Genomic DNA, 26,111 nt, shown 5'->3' on the forward strand with positions numbered 1-26,111 from the left:
TATAAAAAAGTAAGTGAAAAATTTACATTACGTGTAATATGCATACATTGCATGAATAGCGAACTATGGAATAATTAACCTTTGAAGATAGAATTATTCTCCATTAATCATGATTGATTGGAAAGGTTCCCTTTTTATTTCCACAAAAGTGGAGAAGTCCTTGCTCATAGGTTGTTTCCAGGGTTCTCCATCCATTTGCATAAATGCATCTTTCCATTCCCCACCTCTAACTTCCAATCGAATAGCTGTTGCCTAAAATTAGACCTCTATAGTCAATTTTACACATACCAAAAGATGCTAATGAGTTACCAATTAGAACAAAATCAAAGAAAACTGATTCATGTTAGCAAACGAGCAAAAAGGTTGGTTTCCATTTGTCATATTCAAACTAGCTAAATGAAATATTAGGTAGTAAATTCAGAACTTTAGGAATATCTATATAGGTCATATTTCCAATAACCAAGGTTTTTCCTATGCAAGAATAGTGCTTTAATTACTCCATATAGTAGTCATGGCCCTAGGATATATTAAGGATTGTCTAGCTTATGTGAAAAAGTAAAAAATTGCAAATTTATGTACACAACTTATATATTCCATATATGGAAAGTGAAGGCAATAAACTAAAATACATATCTAAAAAAGAAACAATTAGCTCAAAGCAAAAGAGAACTAGAACAATTTTACTGCTATTTAGAATCTATCCACTCGAAATCATTATATTTCAAAATTCAAAAAAGCATTAAGGAAATTTTGAGTTCATACATTTTTCAATTTTTGAGTAAAAATTACAACCCAAATCACAAACAATAAAAGATGTCAAATTAATACGGTACCTGGGCTATATGCTTTGCAGAAATTAGTTCACTCATGACAAATGTTGCATGCCATCCTTGTTTTAGACCAAATATCTCTAAAAGTCCATCATCAAATTGTGCTTCAATGAAGCCTCTCTAGAAGCACATTAAAAAGAGTCTCACTTATAGATAGTTCAAAATTGACAAAAACAAAAATCAAATTTATCAAGCACAATTCACATTCATTTTAAAATTATCATAAATCAATGGATGAATGGGTAATTCCATGAGTTACATGGTCTACAAACAATATAATCATCAAGCAAATAAGAGAGTGAAAAGAAAAGCATATACAAATTAAATTAAAAAAATGAATTAGATCTCGATATCTAATGGTGATATTTGTTATATGGGACTAGCCTTTTGGAAAATTTTGGATTACAATATATTCCATTTTCAATGTATCAATTTTGACATCCCTAACTGATTTAGAAATGTTACACATACCCTTATTTATGATATTTTGGATTCAATTATCACAATAAATCTTTTTCACTTTTGATGTAAATAACACAAACTATAGTAGCATAATAGTGATATAAAATCCAAATATAGAATACTACATTTATATCTCACATACTAAACCAAGCTCCCTTCTCTTGTGTATTTTTCCCCTATCATTGTAATATAGAATACTTTCAACCATTAGATCTCATAGAATTATCAAAGGAAAGAGTATACCTTCTCTAAATACTCAGGTGTCAAATTACCCCATGGATTTCTTCCACTTCCATAACTATGAAGATTTAGAGCAACTATTGCTCTTACACTGAAAACAAATGACATAACCTTATTTAAAATGAGACAAACCTCTAATGAGACCATAAGAACAAATTTTATCACACTAATGTAAGCTATAAGAACTTTGAACTCCGAAAAAAAAAAAAGAGTTTGAACTTTGAATGTGGAAGAAACACATATCCATTGTTGAAAACTAGAATATGGTAAAATCCTAAAGGTAATGATGTCAATTTTGAAACACTACTTAGTATACATGTTAATACATACTTGTGAAATTTATTTGATGAGATATACCTTGTAGGAACTAGAACCTGCTCCCATTCTGAGCAATTGATCTTTTTGACATGCATCCGCAAAATATTCTTAAGTCCCCTATCGCAAGATTTTTTCATTGAATAGTTTAGTCACATGGAACTAAATAAATAGTTATTAGGCCATTTAGTAATCCACAAACATAAGCCACATATTATCATAAATCGGGAAAAAATATTATACTTCACGTATAGAGACTAAAACTTACTATGGAGACAACTATAAAAATCAAGTAAAATAGTTTAACCTGAAATTAAAACAAGAAATGATCATAGCACAAAATTTTTCTCTGTACAAATAAATGAAAAAAAAAAGTCTCCCAAAATGTTAGAATTTTTGCAAATGATAAATTTTGTAAACTTGTGTTATGATTCTCTTATAATAATAAAAGAAATGGGAGGAAATTTTTTTGTTGCACAAGTCATATAATATTTTTCTTATTAAAGAAAATGTGTTTCACAATGTGATCTAAAATAAGAAGCAAAAACATAACTAGAACTTCTTATTTTTCCTAATTTATCCTAAGGAAGGACTACTTTAGTTGAGATATATCTTACCTTAATCCTGGATCACTAGTGCATGGTGTGAAGAACCATCCTTGAGTACAGGAGTAACCAGAGTATATAATCTACAACCAAAATAAAAAACATATTGATCACAATCCTATATTTATTGGTACAATTGAATCTATGACATCACTTTTTTCAAAATACTTAATAAAATGATATAAGAATAATGTTGACAAAAAAGACAAATATATAGATCCAAAAAATGACACTGTGAAATTAATGATTCTATTGGAAAATAATATAAATAGACAAAAATAATGTAAATAGAGAAACTAAATTTTGTGATTATCATAGTTTGGAAATATAAGACTCTTGTAGTTAGTGCATTAACTCTATAGAACGGAGCCTCCATTTGACTATTCAAAGAAACAAATTTTATCTCAGTCAAGGTATCTTCTAGTCAATGTAACACCTTAAATTATTTTTCTAAAACTTTGCTTCAAAACTATTTTAAATAATAAATATTGTGGAATATGTGTCATTAACTTTTAATTTCTATTTCTAAGTTGGCAAAATATCTTATCAATTTTCTTTTTATAAATAAGATGAAATAAAATAAAGTAAAATAAGCATGCTTCTTGGAAAGCGTTAAGTTTTCACATCACAATTAAATTAGTAAATATATGAGCGCCAATTTATAATACAAAGCCTTTTTATGTAAATAAAGCAAATAAATAGTGTTACGGTGGAAGAAATTTGGATACAGCCAAAAGTGTTAAGGTAGTGAAACGATCGATATGCATCTGCTACATGAAAAAATATTTTCAATGAAGATCTCGCCCCTCAAAATACATCAAAATATCAAAAAGGATCTAGGATCATAGCAGATCACCACCTGACTAAAAGTACTGAACTATGCCTAAGGTATAGGCACAGGAAAATAATCTATCCTCCTTATCAAATGAAGGCTCTAAATCTCGTAGAAGCTCGCAATACTCTTCCTCTTCCTCAGGCATCATGTCGACATGATCTCCCTAGTCCTCAGCGACTTGCATGGGACATACTAACTCGAATCTCCAAACTCATGACATTACCTCTCGCATTAAACCTCATGTGGATCACTACAAATTCTTGAGCATCGTGAGGCCTTTCCATGCCTAAATAAAAATTGATGTCTTCAAACAACTCCATTTGCCTACGAGACATAAATCCCCAAGGAATCTAGCTATTGTGAAAGTGATAGATGGTGATAGGCGTGACATGTAGTCTATCTACCGGCACAATGTGCACCAAAGTATGAAATGTGTAAATTGACGTGTGTGTATCTTGACACGGCCACGCTCTTTTTGTCATCCTACTACGTCAATCTCGTAGAGGGCACAACTCCCTCAACATCTCCTGAACTTGAGACTTGTTGGTTGTAGGGGTGATTCCTTCACTCCTTGATTGGGCATTTGTAGTTTAATATTTTTCTATTCTTCTTAGCTCAATTGAAATCTCTTCGAGTCTTATTTTCTCACCTTAACTCAGTTTTGGTCTAAGGCACATGATTGAGCTTAATTGAGAATTGTAGCTAAATTTTAGATTGTGCTTACTTGACCTATCTGCCTTGTGCAAGGCCTAGAGGACATTACAGAACTCCAAATGGAACATGTGAGTAGTTCCTAGAAAGGTAAGAAAAAGATCTTCAATTTTGTTACAACTAAGGTTTGGCAAATTCTGTCATTTCGAGGGTCAGATTGAGATTGGAAATCAGAACCTCTGCACTTGAAGAATTGTGTTAGACAAATGGCCTCAGTTATCTTAAAAAGGGTGAATTAATTTTCACTAACAAACTTTTAAACCCCTTCTAAATGATAGGCTCAGAGTGCAGAAGAAGAAGCAACAATCAATTTAATAATGTTATTTAAACATACAAGACAAAATTGATTGCAATAATAAATGAGATAAGGGAAGAGAGAAATGCAAACTCGATTTATACTGGTTCGGCCACGCCCTGTGCCTATGTCCAGTCCTCAAGCAATCCACTTGAGATTTTCCACTCTCTTTGTAAAAATCCTTTTACAAAGTCTGAACCACACAAGGACAACCCTTCCCTTGTGTTCAAGAATTCTTACAACTTAAGAGACCCTCGGTCCCTTAATTAATCTCTTTGAATAAGAAGAAGAAGAATTCTCTCTTTAAGAGAAGGATATTACAATTGAAGTTCATGGATGAACTCTTAATCGATTTGCAAGTGTTTGTCCAAGAGTTGTTGAGAAAGCATTTGGCAATGAAGTTCTCTTGGAAAATCTCTCTCTTACTTTTTGAAGTCAGACACACACATATATATAGGCCCTTCATGCCTTTTCAAAATGGTTTGAAGAGATGTGTCTTTCAAAAAGCTTTTTCTGAAATTCTTCACTGGTAATCGATTACAGGTTTCTGGTAATCGATTACACAATTATTATTTGAAGGGTCATGAATTTTGAATTTGAATTTCAAGAGTTTCGTTATTGGTAACTGATTACATGTTAAAAATTCAAATTCAAAACCCTTTTTAACAACTATTTCTCAAACTTGTCTTCTGGTAATCGATTACACTATCTAGTAATCGATTACCAGAGCCTTTCATGTCTTGGAATCACTTTGTTTTGAGGCAAGGCTTGATCTTAAAGTAATCTTGAAGCAAGGCTTTGTTTGTTGAAGCAATCTTGTATTAATCTTGAAGCAATGCTTATCCTTTGAAGCAGCCTTGTTTGATTCTTCTTTGGCATCATCAAAATCATGTATACATACATTCACAAATTGGGTTGCGAGTTTGGGATTTTGTTTTGTGTAATTAGTTTAGTTAGTTACTAACACTCTATATATTGGTGTTAGTTAGTTAGTTAGTGACTGAGCTTTCTCTTTTCTCTCTTCTCTCTTCTTTTCTCAATTGTTCTCTCCGGATTTAAACCACAATGCATACAGATAAAATAACAATAAACTAATGTGTGTGTGTGTGTGTGTGTATGTATATATATACATACATATATAACAGAATGTAAATTCATAAGTCACAAATATAATTTGTCGGAGTTCACACTCTTTTGATCTTACCATTCACCAATAATAATGATAATAATTATACTTGCATGCATCTCAGAAATTTTATCAACAGAGAATCATCACAATTTTTAGAACAGACATTAGTCATCAGATCATGCAGTTTATCTCAACAATAATATAGTAGTTAAATCAACAGTTCCAGAAAATAAATAATTCTAAAGTAACTTATTTAGAGGCATGGGTCACAATGTTAAGCTATCTACTATCTAAAACTACTCTATTGCTCAGTTTTACAAAGTTCTACTCCTAACTTATTTTCAATGTTCTACATGTTTCGGGAATCGGTTTTTCATAAATCTTATATGCTACCTTACATTTCACATTTAACAAACTCATTTTTAGGTAAAAACTTTAAGAAAATAAATCCATACATCTAGAACATTTAGTTCAATTTTGTGACAGATTTCTATTCTACAAAATGTCCTTAAACTTGTTTTATTCATAACTTTTACTAGAAAACTCTTATTTAAGTGAAATTTAAGACTAACCCTAAGTTTCAACACCTAAAGAACACATTTTTAACCTTAAAATTTCCATAAAAATGACATATGCTCTAGTTAAACCCAAGGCAGTAGATACGAATATTTAAACATCAAAACAACATGCAACGAATCCTAGCTTCCAAAGACAACAAGGTAGGGTTCAAGAAGTGGAAAGACCTCCTTACCTTGAATGAAGTTACACAAAATGACTTAGATGAACAAGGAGCATAGGTTCTTGATGTCTTAGACTTCTAAGAATGAAAATTAAATTTTGGAACAAAAAAATAAGAGCCTTGCACGCAAATGATAGATAAATAAGAAGAAAAGAGAGGTTTAAGAGCTTCTTACCAAAGCTTTGAGAGAAGAATTCTCAAGAATACTAATATGGAGCTCGGAAGAAGAATAAAATGGTATCCTCTCCTCCCTTGAAGGTCTCATGCAAGAGGAAGAAGAATAAGGTTCCCAAGTTTTTGATTTGTGAATGAAATGATGAGTTTATGGCCTAAGGCTAGTGATAAGCTCAATTGACAAGCATGAATGACCCCTATGATGGCCAAGATTAACGTGCAAAAGGGTGCCATTTATGGGTGTTATTGCTTTTGAAATTTTAACTAGAAATGGTAAAAACACTTTTTTGACAAAACTGGTAAATCTTATCTTAAACGTCTAGATTAAGGTGCTAACTTCATGGATTGTGCTAATCTCCCGAGGGATATGTGTTCTTAGAGTAAACCTCACACAAAGACAAATTACACTGTGACTCAATACACAACGTAATTCTTGGGCACATGGAAATCTAGCTTAGACAATTTCTATTTCTCTATCAAGCTTCACTAAAATAATTACATACTTATATATACATATGATAAGCATGAAAATAATAATTAAAAACATATAATTGTTTCAATTAAATATATACATGCACAGATGACACAACACGAAGTTTTGCCTGTCAACCTGAGTTGTAATTTTTTTTTCAAAGTGTTACAGTCAACCTCATTCAGTGCATATTTGTCTTAGTGTTGACTAGGACATCTTTGGCTTGGCCTTAACCAACACATTTTAGGCTTGGTGTTGGTTAATACATCTTTTGTCTGCTCAGCCTAGACCAACACACCTTCTGCTTGGCCTTAGTTAGAGCATCCTTTACACAATTTCAACTAGAGTAACTTCAATTAGGCCTTAACCAGAGTATCCTCAACTCAGTCTCAACCAAAATATCAGCCCCCAACAAGTAATTTCACTCTTATTAATGAAACTAAACTAAATCAAAACAAACAAATTTAATTAGGTCAAATTGTATTCTTTAAAACCAAACTGACTTGTGAAACATACCTATTAATGGAAAAATGGAAGTAAAACTTTTAATAAATTAAGAACAATTTTAATATGAAAAAATATGGTAGATTGACGACGAGTCATTACGTGTTAATTAGATGGTCCGTTGGATATGAAAATTAAAGAAGATGGATAATTATGCATCCATTTAATTATTTCAATCCAATCAAGAATTTTTTTTAACAATTGGATAGATTGAATTGGACTTTTACAAAGATGCACTAGATAATGGAAAAATGAATTATTAAATTTGTCATCGGAACCCTGATAGAACCTAAAAAGAGGTAGCCATGATTTTTGGATGCCCAGTATTGGCCATGCACAAATGAAAATTTAAGAAAAACATTTTTTACTCCAATTTTAGGTGTTCATCCTTTCAATAACTTGATGTTTTTCATCATCTAATGTTTTATTTCTTTATTTGGCTTGAAGCTTTTGTATTTCCCATTCCAAATGGTTATAGGTTGAACAAACCATACATATATGCATGTTCAACATTCGTATAACCTATTATTATGCATTGTCATTTCATATCAATAATTGTTGTCCATTATGTCTTGCTCAAGTCTCTCTCCCTTAACATTCTCTCTTTCATCCAATATGTGTTTGAGGTTCCTTCATATAAAGCCCTTCAAAGCTAGTGACACTATTTTCTTCTCCATGTATTCTAACCCAAGGTTGGATGTGATTAATTCCTTAAACACATCAAAGATCAAGTCTCTTTTTTTAACCAATTTTGTTAGTGCTCCCTCTCTCCACTAATAAGTTAGTTGGAAACAACAATGGCAAATAGATTTTAGATATCAAATTTCAGTACAATGGACAATACATGATGATTTCACTAATGAGGCCAACTTTGCACGTATAAGATGAACTCTAGCTAGGTAGTTATGATTAATGTTGAAAATACAACATCATCAAATTTGCCACATATAAAACATATTTTCTCCTCCATATCACATGGGAATTCATTTAATAACCTTAGTAGAGTCATTAATAAAGGAACTAGAGTGACACACTACCTTTTTAATGGTGTTGCCTTTCTATGGTTTGACTCTAGAATGCTTCACCAACTATCATCGAATTTTGGCTTCACACACTTTCTCGTATTGAACATGATTTAGTACACATTACATTAATCCCATCCAAGCCATCCTTAAAGTCCAATTTGCCTTGACCCTTTTGTTAATTCTTATATGGTTTGTAGGAAACCATTAATAGTTTGTAAGGCTATGTCATTGTTGTAAAAATTGAATTCGACAGATCAATTTGATTTGTCAAATCAGGAACCGACCTATCATCCGATCCAAATAGCCCTTAAAAGTGAACTACATTAAAACTAAGTAAAAACCATTGAACCAATTTAAAACACTAAAAATCGAACAAAATTTGTAGTTTATGAATTTTCAACAGTTCTAAAATTCACCAGAACAACTTTGCGTAAAATAAATAGTTCAAGAAGATGAGTTATGCCTAGGAGAAAAAAAAATGTCAGGGAGATTTACCCCTTTAATTCTTGTGCCAAAGATACAAACTCTTGTGATTATTAGTGGCATAACAATGACAAAGACTTTGAAACAAAAAATTATTTCCTCGCTCAAGAGTGTCTCCTCATATCCTTTGCAAGTCTCACCTTTATAAGCCACCATGTGATGTATTTCAATTAAGTTTCTTGGCATCTAAAACAGCAAAACAATGTAAAAGGTGTTGCATTTTGAAAACAAAAAGTTAGGATTGTAGTCCATAATTGAGGACAACTAAGTTCCACCATCTTAAGATTTCTTATGGCTTTTAGGGTAATTAGAGTGTTGTATGTTGAAATAATTAGATTTGGATGTCAAAGGTGTAACATCCCATTTTTCGTGAATTAAATTAAAAAGGTTTTTTATTTAAAATAAATAGAGTTAAAAAAAATAATGAGGCTTTTGTAATTAAATAAATAAGGAGAAATAATTTTATTAATTAAAATAATGGTTTGAGAAAAAAAGTATTTTATTTATTCATTTAATAGGGAATAAAATAGAGTTCTTTTTTATAAAATAATAAAAATAAATAAATAGAGTAAATAAAAAGTTGTAAGTACTCTAGCTATAAATAGAGACGTGCTAGGTTAGTTTTCACACCAACGATGCCTCCTCTTACTCTCAATTTTGTTTTTCCCTCTCCTCCTCCCAAAACCCTCTCTTTTTCCCGTATACCACCAAACTTATTTCAGAAAAATGACGATCTCGGACTCATTAACCGTTGGATCATCGTGAAATTTAAGCACTAGGTTTGAATCTCAATTAAGAGCCTTCTCACCATTGGTAATTAGGAAAAGATGTCGGAACTGATAGAAATACCCTTCGCATTGTAACTTTTTCTTTTCCGTAGAAACCCAGAACTGTCTCGGTAAAATTACGATCTCAAACTTGATAACCGTTGGATTGTTGTTAAATTTTAATATGTGATTCAAGATTTAATTCCGCACACCTTCACCGTTGGGATTTATGAAAAACTTCCTGTGAACGGAGAAAGAGGCATCGCACGTAGGATCATGGAATGGAGGCTTCAATCCCTTCTCCTTCTCTCTAATGTTTTGGAATCCTAACAAAGCAACCGGAGGAGGAGTTCTAGAGAATACCAAAAATGCCACAATTGATAACGAAGAATGCCTGATTGACTACATCGAGGTAAGGGATGAGTTATTCACAATTGGGGATTAGTGATAACATGTGTAGGGATCCTTAGAGTATCAATTGGAATAAGTTTTTGGGTGTTTTCGTAATTTTTTATTTTATCCTTATAATTATAACTATGAATTATATATTTTTGATGAACCAGTTGATGTCCCAATGAGAAATTGTTATGAAATTGATGTGTTCTTGTGTTGAATGTGAACCCTTAAAAAAATTGAGCTCTTTTTATTAACGTGAATTATATTCTAAATAATATTATGCAATGACTTATTTTATACAAATTATTATCTTGTTCTAATTTTTTTCCATGATGATGATTAACATGTTATGTGTATATATTTATTGTAATACTAAAATAATGTAGCTTGATTTACTATATATATATATATATATATGTTTTGTGTCATGCAAATATGATTACTATGTGATGTATATATGAGTATTAAGGTGTAATAAATTATTATAATGATATTATAATATTATTATGGAGATTGAGTAGTACAAAGTGGAATGTGTCAATTTGCGAGATACATGTAAACATGAGATGATTGATTGTGACATTATGAGATGTTAAATTATGGGCATGATATTTGGTTGTGAATAAGTGTGTGTGTTTAACACTTATGTGACAATATTTATGTTGTGAGTTGTTAATTATACAATAACTCGACTAGTATTGATATTGAGAAAATGTTTATGTGCAGTGTTTAAGAGAAAGTGTAGGTTTTCTATTTAGGAACCAATGTTAAATTGTAGCGCAATGTGTTGAACGTGTTTAAAACACGAGTGTGAGGTCGTGGGTATTGTATAATTCATGAGCAGTGTCTATAAATTGAATTTGTGATGAATTGTGGAATAACATGTTTCTTTGAGATTATAATATTGTTATTGAGATTGAGTATAAGTGCAAAGTTGAATATGTGTTGATCTGTGATATACATGTAAACATGTGATGGTGGATTGCGACATTATGAGATGTGAAATTGTGAACAAGTTTTAGTTGTGAATAAGTGTGTGGTTAAGACTTGATGTGACATTACTTGTGTTGTGAGCTGTGAATTATACAATAACCCGACCAGTGTTATCTTGAGAAAAGTGTTTATGCGCAGTGTTAAAGAAAAAATGTAGGTTTCCTATTTAGGAACCAGTGTTAAAGAGAAAGTATAGGTTTCCTATTTAGGAACCAGTGTTAAATTGTAGCGCAATGTGTTAAACATGTTTAAAACACGAGTGTGAGGTCGTGGGTATTGTATAATTCATGAGCAGTGTCTGCATGCAAAAAAAATTATTTTAGGGATTGGACCTGAATCAGGAGGGAGAGGCCCTGACGGACTCTTCGGAGTGTAGGTCTTGGGGGTAAATACACCCGATTTGAGTGCTCCTTTAAGCCTGTGCCGATCCCACATGGTTGGAGCATTATCATAAAACAGCGTGACCCTAACTGGTCTCCCTATGATTTTACTTAGTGAGAGTAACCTGACATACCCATGTTGTGGTGTGTCTTGTTATGTACTCCTAAGTGCCCCAGGGTGGTTTTTCACTAACATGGCACCACATTGCATATAGGCTTGAGTCTTAGCATAACTGTTGCATATGCTTGCTAATTGTTTATTATGAAATTGATGTGTTATTATGTCTTGATCGGAGTGTGTGATTCATGTGTAATGTGATTGATGATTGAAAAGTGAATTTTAAATGACAAAGTGGTGGAATTACGTGAGTTATGTTTGAGTAAGTTGTATCTCATTTATATGATATGTATATCTAGTTGTCTTGTTTCTCTATTAGTTAAGAATGTGATAACCCACTCCCTGTGTGTTGTTTGTGTTTGGATCCTCTGATGGTCTTGAACTTTGTGTTCGGAGAAGTAGATGACTAGGTGAATTGCTTTAAGGAACCTTGTGATGAAGGATGTCGAGACACAATGCTCTGATAGGATGTGACATTGGGGTATAGGTTTCTATATTAATTGTATGAAGTCTTAGGCAGCCTTGTTTGAACCAAGATGACTTTATTATTTATTTGGACAAGTTTGAATATGATGTAAAAGAAAGTGAATGTGAGCCATTTATCCTGTTGAAAGAATTTTATTTAAATGTATTTTAAAAACTTTTAATTAATTATGATTTTTTTCCTTTTATTAGTACATATATGTATGGGGTAGAGGGTGTCTCAAGAGGATTGTGAAGTGGGCTAGATTGTACAAAAAAAAAGAATTAAAGTGAACAACTTGTTTTGTTTTGAGGAAGTTGTTATATATTAAGTGATTTTTTTATTTATTTTTAATTAACATATTATGAAAATTTGAAAAATGTTCTATTTAAGTATTACTAGTTCAATCACAATTCAAACATTGAATCTTCAACCTATATCTTCATTGTTCGGTAACTAGTCTGGTTTTATAAACATTGGTTATGCCTAGGGCTGGAAATGATTCGATCTGAGCCAAGCTCGGTTTAGCTTGACTCGGTTCATTAATATTTAGCTTAGCTTGACGCTCAACTCAAACTCAACATGAACCTTTTTCTCAATTCGAACTCAACTCGATTCAAGCTCGTGAACAGCTTGATTCAACTCATTAGCTTGAATCACATTAACCAAAAGTCATTATCTTTTTAAATCCTATACAATTCAAATTTTAATTTATCAATATATTTTAGATGAAATGATTGTTTAATTTTTTTAAAAAAGGCACAACTTAACTTATTCTATTAGCTTTGTAGGGCCACGAGGTATGACAAAAAATTACAACCAAAGTTTGCATAAATAAAAACTACCTCACTCTGCATATATAAAATAATAAAAAATCAAAATGGATACACTCTTTAGGCTTGTCCATAATCTCTGTCATAAGTGTCCACCACTATTCAAGTCGATTGTCTATTGTTAGGGACTAAGTTCTTGTTGCAACGGACAAAGGTCAACAAAGTCAATGGAGCTGCATTATTCTCTCAAGTCCATTCTATTGGTGGAATTACAAGAAACGAAAGAAGTTTGCCAATAGATTGATGAAGAAGAAAGGTCATTGGAGATTCAAAGGAGGTAGCCAACAGTTTAAAAGAAAGGTTGCATTCTCAGTGGATTAATCCCCATTGCATGGACCTATCATTCCTGAGCCTTCTAAAAGAAGCCACTAACTATATTTGAACAATATTAATGTCACTTATGAGATATTCGATTCAATTAAGGAATTACCTACTGCAACAAAAAAGTGGAAGAATACAGCGATGCAATTGGGAAATTTAACGGTAAGAATATAGGAAAAATAGATCAAGTGACCTCTTTGTAATATTTTTAAATTGAAACATTATAATTGTTTGATTGAATTTTATCAATGATTAATATCTGGTGTAAGTTTTTAAATTTACACCTAGTATAAATGGATCTTATCCCAAATGAGTTGATTCATGAACCAAACGAGTCAAACTATGGGTAGCTCAATTTCAGCTCATTTATTTAATGGGCTAAATTTTTAGCCCAAGTTCAGCTCATTTGGTTTATAAACCAAATTCAACGAGTTGATTATCAAATCAAGTTTTGAACTATTTTCAAGTTGTGGTTCGGTTCATGGCCACCAAGTTATGTGATGCAATCCTACCCCCCAAGGGCATTGGATAGAAGACTCCAAGAAGATTGGGCCAAAGATGCAAGAGAAGACTCTAGGGTTCTCATGAGTCTTAGGGTAGATTTCAGACTCATGGGCTAAGTATGAGCCCACTTATCTTTGTACATATTAGATTAAGGTTTCATTAATTTTGGGCCTTGTATTTAGGGCTCCATAATATAGGTAGGATGCCCTAGAAATGTAGGATTTTTCAACCCTTGTATTTTTGGGCACCTAGACTAGTTTTTGTATTAGGGGTATTTTTGTAATTTCAGATGCATTAAGTGAATATTTGATATGTGTGTTGAGAAATAAATTTAATTGAATTGGGAGAAGCCCAATCCAATTAAATTTTAGAGGGGGAGGTGAGCATTTGCTTGCTACACCCCATTGTCACATCATATAGTCACACTTTGTGCATGTGCTTTATGTTTTACATGCCTCATGACACCTAAGCACACTTAGTGAAGAATCTTGGACTTGATCTTGTATTAGTGGGCTGAACCATAGCTAAAATTCACTAATCATAATTAGTGAAATTTTGGCTCCAAAATTTGGCTCCACAAATTCAAGTGAAATTTGAATAGAAATTCAAATTTCCCTCCAATTTTGTGTGACACTTAGGCTATAAATAAATGTCATGTGTGTGCATTTTTTCAACTTTGATCATTTGAAAATTAAACTTCAGATTTCAGAGCTCTTTTAGACCATAAAATTTCATGCTCTTCTCTTCCTCTCCCTTCATTCATCTCCTTCTTCCTCCAAGCTCTTATCCATGGCCTCCTATGGTGGTGAGCTTTTTCTAGACTCATCTTCTCCTTGAAGTGGCGTCTCCTCTCTCTCTTCCTTCTCCATTCCGCTGTCATTCATCTTTCAAGAAGCAAAGGAATCCATTGATGAAGAAGATCATAGGCCTACAAGCTCCGATGGAGCTTACATCATTATGCCTCACCCACTGTCGTCATATTGAACAAGAATTGGTTCACATTACGTTGGATCTCGTCCAAGCCATCCTTAAAGTCCAACTTGCCTTATTCTTTATTTGATTCTTTTATGTTTCACATGTCTAACTCATCCTTGCAAAAACAACTATGAGTTAGACATGAAGATGACAAGAGTGCAAGATGGATGATAATGAAGCAAGGGTAGAGATGAAGATGACAAGTCAAATGAGTTGTATGATAGAGGTTGAAGATGTGAAGAATGGCTAGCTATAAGAACTTGGACAACTCATGCAACATTCAAAAGTTGAATTCAACCTCCAGCAACCACAATAATGACTAGCTCCAAGCTCACTCTATGCATTGAGCAAATTCAATGGAGTAACTTGCAAGGAAGTGTTGCCAAAAGATAGGGTAAATGTCAGGTTGACAAACCCCTTTGGAGATTCCTTAGTCATAACACTTTAGGTGGAGTCAGTAATGCCAAATCTGAAAAATTGTGAGTGCACACCCTAGGTTTAGAGGGAAATAACTCAAAAGGGTAGTCAAGGGACAGGTGCTTCTGAAGGTCAGCAGGAACACAATAAGTGTTGTGTGAATCCAATAGCAGTTGCTACCGAGAGTGTGAAGCATGAAGGCTTTTTGAATGAAAACTTGAGTAGAGCATGCAAAAGCTTAGAGAATACTGGGTGAAGCTTGAAAAGACTTTTTGCAACAATACTTGGAGGAAGCTTGAAGAGGCTTTGCGGAAGAATACTTGGAGTAAATGGGCTTTGAGATTACTAGTTGAAAGGAGCTTGTGGAGGCTTCAAGAAAGAAAGAATATCACAATTGGTCTTAGTGGAAAACCTACAGGTGTAGGTACTAAATGTAGCCGTTGTTGGGGCGAACCAATATAATTCCTTAGTGTGTTGTTTCCTTCTTTACTGCTTTTTTTATCCTTGTTGCTATATAGTTAAGGTTTGTTTTTGAAAACTTATATTTTAAAAAGTATACTCTAATTTTTAATCAAAAGTTTTTTATAAAACAATTAGCTTGTGAAAAAATTAGCTTGATCAATGTTGATGTCGCTATTCAACCCTCCTTCCAGTAACCAGCGGATTCACTTCAACTTTTAGTCTTTAAAAAAGGACAAAAAGTAAGGTCGAAAATAATTTAAGGGACTAAAAAGATAATTATCCCTTCTATAAATCATATATATTGTCTTTGCTATGCTATTTAAACATATGGATTTCATGGCATGTCTCTTTTTTTTCATCTTCTAAAATTAAGCAATGGGAATGAACTTTGTTTGGAAAACACATTCACCATCATGAGTTAATAGTCAATCAATACCTTATTTGCAATTGGACCTTGTGCAAGGTAAGGTTTTTCATTCCGTAAATGATGAAAACCATAAGCCACTTGGGCATCCATTCCTATAAAATGAAAAATAAAACTACAATTAATGTTCTAAAATAAAAATTAGAAATTCATATAAGGTACCTAAAAATAGTATCCATGACATCCTTAATCAACACCAAAGCGAAGAATTCATGAGTTTGTTTGCAGACATTTTGGAATTTTGTTTGTAAAAGATGTTTTTCATCTATTATTCATTAAAAATATTTTTATGATTAGTTTTAATTAAGTGTTGAGTTAGCTAGTTAATTTTGGTTACAACACATAACCAAAAAGAAATTAGTTTTAATCATAGTTAGGAACCTAGAGGAGACTTGATGAGAAAGAATATCTTTGTAATCAACTGTCACTACTATGATAAAATCCTATTGAGGTAGGGACTAGATATATCCCAAGGATTGAAGGGTAAATTAGTACACAAACCTTGTATGCAATATCCTTACCTTGCTTCTTAGTTGTCTACATTTGCCTTACTATTTGTAGCTTTTGAACTACTTTTTATTTTGAAAACCAAGTATTTATCAAGGAAAACTAGATTTTTATTATTGAAATGAATTTTGTTTAAAGTATTTAATTTAATTGGAAATTTTCAAGTCAAGCAAAATTGATTTCATATTTCAAAAGTAGCCTTTAAGTATGTCGTATCAATAAAATCAACATTTGTTAACCAGGAGAAGCAACATTTTTAACAAATAGTTTTGAAAGGCCAACTTCTTAACCCTTAGCCGATTTTTAATAGTGCTTCTTAAGATTATTCAAGTGTGAGAATGATTTTTTCTTACTCCTAATCAATTTTTAATAACCAAGAAGCATCATGAGCAATCAATATCAAAGGAAGGCTTAAAAATCAAGGGTAACTATTCAACCCCCTACTTGTAAGTCTCTCATCCACTTCAAATAGCATTTTTCATTTTATGTGAGAACTATAATAAATATAGGCTATAAAACCAAGAATAGATGGACTTCAAGAACCTTAGTAATTTGCTTGAGCTTCTAAGACCATAATTTTAAATCATTATAGGTCTTAAAGGAAAGGTTTGGACTTCAAAATTAATGTAGCATTTGATAACAATTGAAAAATACATTCTTAAATTACCCTTTATGTGAACATCAAGAAGAGATAAATCTAGCATTATATTAATGTTACCTAGAGATATATTCTTGTATAACAACATATAAGTCTCAATTATTAATACCAACTATGTAAAGAAGTCACTAACATGTTTTAAAAAATCCATTTTAGGCAACAACATACTATGAACATAAAAGCCAAAAGTACCTATACTGAAGTAATTGTAGAACACGCCTTCGTAACATATAACATTCTCAGATAATTCTCTCTCAACTTCTAAGCCCTTCAATCACAAGAAACTTTATACGTTAGACATAAAAAAATATACTAAGATATTGAGTTGAGAAAATTTGAATGAAAAAAAAAATTCTAAAAAAAATATCATATTAGAATAGATGAGAATCAAGATGGGTTATAAACTCTAATATTATATTAGATTTCAATTTAAAATAAGTTGGTACTAAATAAAGTTGTTCAACATATATATAAATTAAATTCCGAGACTTGAGGCAGCTAATGTGGAACTTCCTAACCGTCACAACGATTTTTCTCTAGAATTTATGCAGCAACGAATTATATTGCAAGAAGAACTCTATGGGCATAGCTCTCTTCTCTTCAACAAGCTCACCCAGGTCTTTGGCGGAACATCATAGGTGATTTCAATTCAGTTCTTCGTAGACAGCATATACTACTAAAAGGAAATTAGTTTCTTTAGCTTGGCACAAAGTTTGTGGCTTGGGGTTGAGACCTTTAAAGCTGATAAGCAAAGCTTCTATGCTCAAGCTTTCCTGGAATATGATTAATGCTCCTTGGGCAAGTCTTATTAGGGACAGATTTTTTAGAAATGGCAAGACTATTTCCTACCATGTTCGCTCATTCATTTGACCAGGGGTGAGACCCTAGTTAGACTCGATTAATCAAAATTCTTGCTGAAACATGGTGATCGATAGGGTCCATAAATTTCTGGACTCATGTCTGGCTTGACCAAGCCATCATTGATCTTGCTCAAATTCCTGAAGATGTTAGTTTATTACTGAAAGCCAAAGTTTCGGATTTTATTAAAGATGATGAATGGTGCATCCCCACTAACTTTCAGCTTTATTACCCGTAGATCTCAGCCGCTATTCTTGCCACAGTCATCCCCATTATTCCTGAGCCTGATGTATTAATATGGAAGCAGTTTTTGAAAGTGATGGGGCCTGAGGCCGACGTCATATAAGTCTTGCGGCAAGAATAAACTCCTCCCACGCGTTCATTCTTTTTCTGGCGGCTCCTTGAAAATAAACTCCCCACAGATTATGTCTTAATTAAAAAGGGATCCACTTTTGTTTCCATATGTGGCAGTAGCAACGAAACAGCAAAGCATCTCTTTTTTTTTTTGTCCCTTTGCACAACAGTATTGGCATTGATTAAGCTTGATGCTGCAAAATCAGTTGAAGATGGACTCTCCTCTAGCCCTTCTAAATAGTTGCAAAAGTGCTTCCAGCTCTCAAGTCAAGGATGTGATCATTGTGGTAGTAATTCATACATCTTGGTATCTATGGATCAGTAGAAATCATGCTCGCTTTCAGAAAGGCACCTTTCAAATGCATCACATACTTAAAGATTTAAAGTTGTTGTTGAAGTACAATTATGAGGTAAAGTCTCACATCGACTAGAAGTGAAAAAATTGAATACCATTTAAGTGAGAAGAAAAACCATAAATCCAAATTTTAAAATTTTAGATTAAAGTGTGGTGTCAAGTTCCATTTAAGTTGAATGAATTGTTTATCTTATACAACTTCATTCAATTTTGTGAAGTCTCATGTTTAGAGAGAGGAATAGTTGTGGAGATGAATTAGCTAATTTGGATATTCATGAGGTGGGTTTTATTTTGTGAGATAATTTACCATCTAGCTAGTATTAAAGAGTTTTTCTTTAGAGAAAAATTTGCTCTCCCTAACTATATATAGATTTGGTTCTATATGAGTTTCGTTTGGTCCCCTCACAAGTTGCATTCTTGTATTGTTTTTTCCTTTTTCCATCAATAAATTTCTAGGAGGTGTGCTTCATAGGATCCTTAAGCTCATTAGTGCCAGCATAGGAGGTGTGCTTCATAGGATCCTTAAGCTCATTAGTGCCACCATAGTTGGAATTAGGGGTGGGAATAGGCCAGGCCAGGCCAGGCTTTGAAAGGCCTGAGCCTAGCCTACGATGAATCTTTCAGGCCTAAGCCTGGCCTATAGCCTATCAAAGGCTTTTATTTTGCCTCGGCCTGACCTTTTTAAAAGCCTGGTCTGGCCTGATAGCCTTTTTAAAAGCCTTTTTACAATTAATCTTTTATTTAGGAACGTAATAGGAGAATTAAAAAAAAGGAAACCTGATAGAAAAATGATATGATTTTTGCATAGGAACGTAAATATGATAGGATATAATTTTTGTATAAGAACATAATTGGATATGATAAGATATGATTTGTATAAGAACGTAATATGATAATAGGATATGATAGGATATGATTTTTATTTGCTCTAGAATACACCTTGTAATTAAAGTTTTACTTAATTATAGGAATGAAATCTGCTAGTTTAAAAAAAATATTAATTATACCCAAAAAATAATATAAATATATATATAGGCCGGCCTATCAGGCTTATAAGGCTTTTTAATAAGCCTAAGCCTGGCCTATTTAATTAAATAGGCTTTTAAAAAAGCCTGAGCCTAGCCTTTTAATTAAATAGGCCAATCCAGGCCAGGCTTTATGTAGGTCAGGTCGTAGGCCCCTGTAGGCCGGCCTGGCCTATTCCCACCCCTAGTTAGAATAAATGATATTAAGGTGATGAAGTTATGTCTAGTTTCATAAAAAAAATTGTTCTATATTAATTCATTGACAAAGTATTTATCAATGCTAGAATCAATTCCAAGATGGATCGGTTCGTTTAACATTTGTAACAATTATCTTAAACTTAACATAAATGGCTCTTAAAATAACTTTTCTAGTTAAATTATTTCTCAAACAAATTTTTGTGTGATGGGTACTATCACTAATCATACTAAACTATATTTATTTTTAACTAATATTTCTAATTGCTAATAATATGTATAGCTTATATTTTTTTTTATTAATTAGACTTGTTATAATTTTTTTTATAGCGCGTATTTTTTCATTAGTTTTTATTTTATTTAATAATTATGTTTTGTATTATTTATGTATAAGAAATAAAGCGCACCAGGGTCAAATTATAGGGGTTTATATCTCTCTCATATATATATATAGAGAGAGAAAGGTAGATTTTTACCATTTTAATCAAGAGTCTTAGGTTTGGTTTGGTGATTAAGGGAGAAGGAAAAGAGAAAACTCCTAGATTTGAATCTCCATTAAAAAAACTAACAATTAACATTTAATATTTGTTGATAAAAAACTATTTAATCATAGTTTAATCTCAATTAAACAAAATGCATTGCCAAAATATATTTTTTCTTCTTTTTTGACCCAACATTTCCAAAATCATATGCATTCAGTGTTGCAACATTTCCAAAAACCATTCAATGTTGCTACTTGCCACATACAATAATTAGAAAAGAAGCCTACCTAATTAATAATATGACTAGTTAAAATAAAAATGACAAAAAAATAGGTCAAAACCTCATCAAGTGTGAACTCTGTTGTATGCTTCAAAGAATGTGGTGGTTCTATTATTGTGCCTTCTGGCATTGAAAGTGAAAGTCGCCAACTGCATAAAAGAAATTTAAAAGCAGAAAAGTTATGCCTGGTTGATTTGTGAAATACAATCATGGTTTTAAATTGTAGTTCTTGTTGAGGTCACAATTATAGTTGCTTTTATAATTATAAAAATAATATGAGCAATTACTAGAAATTTAGGTTGATGCAGTAAAAATAAAAAAAAAAATATAAGTTTATGTTGTGAAGACCACCAAAACCATCATATTACAAATATAATTAGGTTGCAAACTGTAATATAAAATCAGAATCATAACATTGGAGACATCATTGGAAAGAAAACATTAATATATATATATATATATATATATATATATATATATATAATATTATGGAAATAAAACATTAATAAAGTCATTCATGTTAACAAAAATATGTGTTATGAAATTTTAATTTATTGCAATCATGCTTACCACTCGAAACATGCAAAGCAATATGTCAAACACACACATAAAATAAATGGTTCCTTCTCCCACTAAAACAAATTAAATCAATTTTGGAGCATATAAACTAGAAATGAATCATCAAAATTTGGAAAATTTTCTAAAAAGTTTAATTTGCTAACATCAAATCCTATAGCGGCTTGATAGATTTGAAGTAGGGAACTATTATGAGTATCTTATAGTCTCTTCTGCCTCTCTCCCTCTCTCTCTATCTCTATCTCTATCTCTATCTCTCTCTCTCTCTCTCTCTCTATATATATATATATATATATATATATATATAATTATTTTAAACTAAATATTATGAAATACATATTAATCTTTTTATAAAATAATAAATTCTATTAGCTAAGCATATAAGTATCTCATTCTCTATTTAGTGCGTTCATTTCATTCTTCGAGTACTAGAATTTAAAACACCAAAATTTGTAGGTTATAAGAAAATATGATGATGAGTAAATGGTGAATTTAGATCATTGAATTTGTATCTCGTCATAGTTCATGAAATTAAGAAAAATCCAAATGAATATATATCTATAATTTGTTAGGGTTTAATTTAAGTCCCTTGAATTAATCTTTTTTTTAATATGATCCCTAGTTTGGGACTTTAGTGATAATATTAATAATAGAAAAGTTTAGGAACTAATATGAGGAGAAAAAAAGATTAATTTTAGGGACTTAATGAAATCCTAAAACCAACATAGAGTGACATGGTTGAAAAATATCCCAAACTCTTTAGTATGTGGTTCAAGATTTAACCCTTAGTCTGTATATTTATGAAAAAATATATATATTGAAAGAGATAAAGCCCCTAAATAGATTTCAATATTTTGATGAATTAGTCTTTGATTTATGGTCAAAGAATATTTAAAATTTTTTAGTTTTAAATATTAAAATAATACCACGATATAAATTTAGTTACTAAATTGAAGATTTACTCAAATATGTAAATGGTAATCGAAGAGGTTAGAAATTATCATCTAATGTTACTGTAGTCAATTCACGATTTATAATAGAATAAGAAGATCTCTAGAACAAATCATTATATTATAATTTCTTCATAGTTATGCCACAACATTTATATAGTCCTACCCATTCGCTAATCAACCGAGCTAAAGTTTAAAATAAAATATGAATTTGTAAAGGCCAACTTAAAGTAGTCTACCATACTTCAACATGCAAAAAGATAATATATACCTATCCAAATGACAAATTGGACCAATACTAGCCTTGTAAAGACTTCTCTTAATGGCTGTCTTCCATGAGAAAGGAAATGAACCACCCTGGTAATACCAAATATATTAAAAGTAAATACTATTTGAAATTGTAATCAACATTCATTTAACACACAATTTCCAAGAATAAGAATTTACCCAACCAAGACTCCTAGACAAGTCATTGCCTGTACCAAGTGGTACGATCCCTACTGGAGGAATAGGTTCTCGTCCTTGTGCGTGAAGTTCTGTGAGACATCCTAATACCCAGCCAACACTACCATCCCCTCCGGCTACCTATCAAATCAATACATAGATTCATACTCCATGTATGGATAAATGTACTTGGACATAAATTCCTATTCTATACCTTACAAGAGAGGGAAAAAAAAAGAAAAATATATAAATATGACAAATGATATGATATGATAGGAGATGATAAATAGAGAAAAGTAAAAAATGTCCATTGAATATTTAAAAATATAGGGATGCAATGTCTAAATATCATCAGCTCACCGTATATGAGATACATACACATATACCTATTAATATAAATTAATGTAAAGTCCGAAATTCATCAATAAGAAATTTGCTGACAAACACATTTCTTTTGTGGGATTGAAAAACCCCTATCCTTATCTAAAAGAACCTCTGAAGTTTGTCTTAATAGTTCTCACACATGTATGTACCTTCTTAGCTAGCCTTTGTAATTGGGAGAGATCAAATTTAGATTTTACGTTCTTAGTGATGTGTGTGTGAACAAAATTTTCTAGAGATGAATTTGATTCTACCCACTAAGAAAAAAGAATGTAATAACTAAACTTTAACTTTGTATTAGAACTAAGTATGTATGCATTGTGAGGGAAGACCAAACTATGAGATTTTATATTATAAAGTAATTAGTTAACATGTGAGGTTCAGTAAACCCAAGAATTGTGCATTTATCATGTGAAAAAGAACCATATTGAAGCACAATTGTGAAATAGAACATACCATAATCCGTATTCTTTCACGAGTTTCTTTGGCACAATAATCTCCAAGACTGGCCAACATCTCCAGACAACCTAACCCATATCGGAGAAACTCATGAGGCTTCACATCTAACATATCTAACACCTGCGGTGAACTTCACATCAACCATAATAACATTAATGCATAAAAAAAAAAAAGCAGCAATCACAGATTGTGATCACGCATTTAGTTAGTAACTTGCAATAATAAGAACAATCAAAATTGTAAACAAATTGTAAAGAGCATTCACTTTGTCAGATTCTAAATTAAAGACCCAAGCAAAAAATAATTAAGAGAAAATGAGTAAACCAACATATTTTTGGTTCGGTGGATCTAAGTTGTATCAAATTCAAATTTTGTACATTCAACATGTGATTGAAATGAGATATCTCATTAAAAATACTTAACTAAACTTTTGAGGCGAATGACAAAACCAATAAATACTTTAACCGAATAATAGAATAAAAAAATAGAAACAAAATGAATAAACTAGAAACTTGGTTCTTGGATGTGAGTTGAATTGGCTAACATTAGTTTTTTACACGGATAATTAATTAGCAATTACATACATAGTTATTATTAAAAAATTAACAAACTTATAATAAGTGCTTATAGAGAAAATAACTACACATATTTTGTAAGCTAAAATCAACTTATTCTACACTTTCATAGACATTCTCCTTTAACAATTTTAAAAGTTCAAATACATAAATTGATTTTGTTTATAAAAGAATCTTACTTTAATTAAATTTATTTTCTGGTTTGTTTGTATTTTTTATTAGTATTTATGTAAAAAAAAAAATCTTCCAAATAAAGAGGACTATGATAAGTGATATTATAAAAAATTTGTATATATCATTTAATTATTTTTTTTATTGATATTATTAATTTCAAACATGGAATGATAAAAAATGGAAGAAGAGGGTAATGTTGAGTTAAAATTATAATTTCAGAAACAAAACATTGTAATCATGCATGTGTTTCATTATTATGCAAAGAAAGATAGAGATAATGACCTGCTCTTCACTCATTAGATGTTGAAGCCTCTCCTTGAGGAAGGGGCCGTGGCGACCGCCGCTGCGAGGGTTGATGAAAACAACCATAGGCGTGGACGGTGCCACCGCGTTGTGGTCGTCTTTGCTATGAATGCAGCGGCTCTCACCGGCGGCTGGGTCCTTGAACCTGATAGAATCGCGCATTGCAAAGCGAAGGTATTTTGGCATTGTTAGCTTTTTCCTCAGCTCCTCCTTATCCACACGAGTGCCACCTGAAATGCCGCATCCCCGCAACGACTCCACGATCGACGACGATGACTTTATCGGTACCATTGTTGATGATGACGGTGGGTCCATTGTTTTTGCTCTGATCCAAATCAGGAAAAAAAAAACTGTTGAATCTAATGCGCTAATTTTTTTCGTTTTTTAAAGGCAAATCAAGAACTCTTTATTAAAAGGACACGAAATGTGACCCTGTAAGAGAAAAAAATACAAAGAAGTTAACGTCAACATAATCTAACAACTGATCCGCTAATTTATTTGATGCATTTGTTGAATGAGATGCTTCTGTATGGTCTGGGAAGGGATGGCGAAGGATGGTTTAATTTGAATTTTGTTTGTTTGTTTTTGTGGTTTATCGATACAACGGAGGCGATTGGCCTGGCCTTTGGCCAAGAACAACGTCAAATGGAGATTTCCATGTAAAAACTGTTGTTTTTTTCTCTGTATGTCTTTGCGGTTTTTTAAATGTACGTCTTTACTCGTGGCCAATAGTAAATTCCCTCTCGCATCTCCCTAATCACAAAATGCTTATTATGCTGTCATCAATTTTCATGTTATTTTCCTTTAAACTAGTTCGATAATACGGGTGTTCACGCATAGGAAAAGATTAATATATATACATGATTATATTCATCCAATAGAGTAGACCTATATATATATATATATATATATATATATATATATATATATATATATATATATATATATATATTCATATATATTAACCTTATCTTAATATTGATATCAATTAAGAATTATATGTAATAATTAATTTATATATCATTTGAATATTGGATTCTATTGTACAAAAAAATAAGAGAGATAAAGATAATATCAATGAAATAAAAAACCAATTAAATTTATAAATAATTTAAGAAATTATTGATTTTTATGTATGAGTATTCACGAGTCCATTTGGATAGGATTAAATTCATGATGCAACCAAATCAAAATTGTATCGTTTGGAATGAGTTTATGTAAAAAAAAATTAAATCCAACCAAACCAAACTTGTCACAAACAAATTGATTTTGATTGGATCAATCCACTTTGAATATTTAAATTTATTTTGAAATTTCTAAAACTGTGGTGAAAATAAGGAAAAAAGGAAAAAAAAAACAAATCATAAAAATTATCTTGAAACTAAAATTTTTCACGTAGATGTAATTTTCCCACTATTTATAAAATGACTAATGTTTGCATAATTTCAATAACATGTCATATCAAGTTCGCGAGTTATTTTTACCCGCAAAACACCCTATATATATCTCTAACTATATTTTTATTTTATTTTTTTCATATTTATAGTAATTAATTATTATGGATATTAGTTTAACACATTTAAATTAATTAAATATTTAATGACATTACATATTATATCTTGTTCCAAACATATATAATCGTCATGATATATATAAATTACTA

General features: G+C 31.6%; 1 protein-coding gene across 1 annotated transcript; it reads right to left on the bottom strand.

Annotated features, from left to right (window-relative positions):
* On the bottom strand, positions 1 to 24,828 carry LOC114414331 (diacylglycerol kinase 3-like). Its single transcript, XM_028378602.1, has 12 exons — positions 24,428 to 24,828; positions 23,394 to 23,516; positions 22,560 to 22,697; positions 22,384 to 22,469; positions 20,648 to 20,735; positions 17,230 to 17,305; positions 15,885 to 15,967; positions 2,465 to 2,535; positions 1,890 to 1,967; positions 1,536 to 1,623; positions 834 to 950; positions 1 to 252 (listed from the first exon to the last, which is right to left on the bottom strand). The coding sequence occupies exons 1-12, from the start codon at positions 24,761 to 24,763 to the stop codon at positions 94 to 96; spliced, it is 1,443 nt and encodes a 480-aa protein (XP_028234403.1). The 5' UTR covers positions 24,764 to 24,828; the 3' UTR covers positions 1 to 93.
* Positions 24,829 to 26,111: the final 1,283 nt, after the last annotated feature.

This window comes from Glycine soja, chromosome 6 (genome assembly GCF_004193775.1).
Source record: "Glycine soja cultivar W05 chromosome 6, ASM419377v2, whole genome shotgun sequence".
NCBI classification, from domain to species: domain Eukaryota; kingdom Viridiplantae; phylum Streptophyta; class Magnoliopsida; order Fabales; family Fabaceae; genus Glycine; species Glycine soja.

Excerpts from the sequence above, each read along its gene's own strand:
- LOC114414331 (XM_028378602.1), bottom strand. The coding sequence starts at position 24,763 with ATGGACCCACCGTCATCATCAACAATGGTACCGATAAAGTCATCGTCG. Across the intron at positions 15,968-17,229 it reads CTACAATTACTTCAGTATAG|GAATGGATGCCCAAGTGGCT; the intron begins GTACTTTTGGCT and ends TTCATTTTATAG. Across the intron at positions 1,624-1,889 it reads CAGGTTCTAGTTCCTACAAG|TGTAAGAGCAATAGTTGCTC; the intron begins GTATATCTCATC and ends ATTTGTTTTCAG.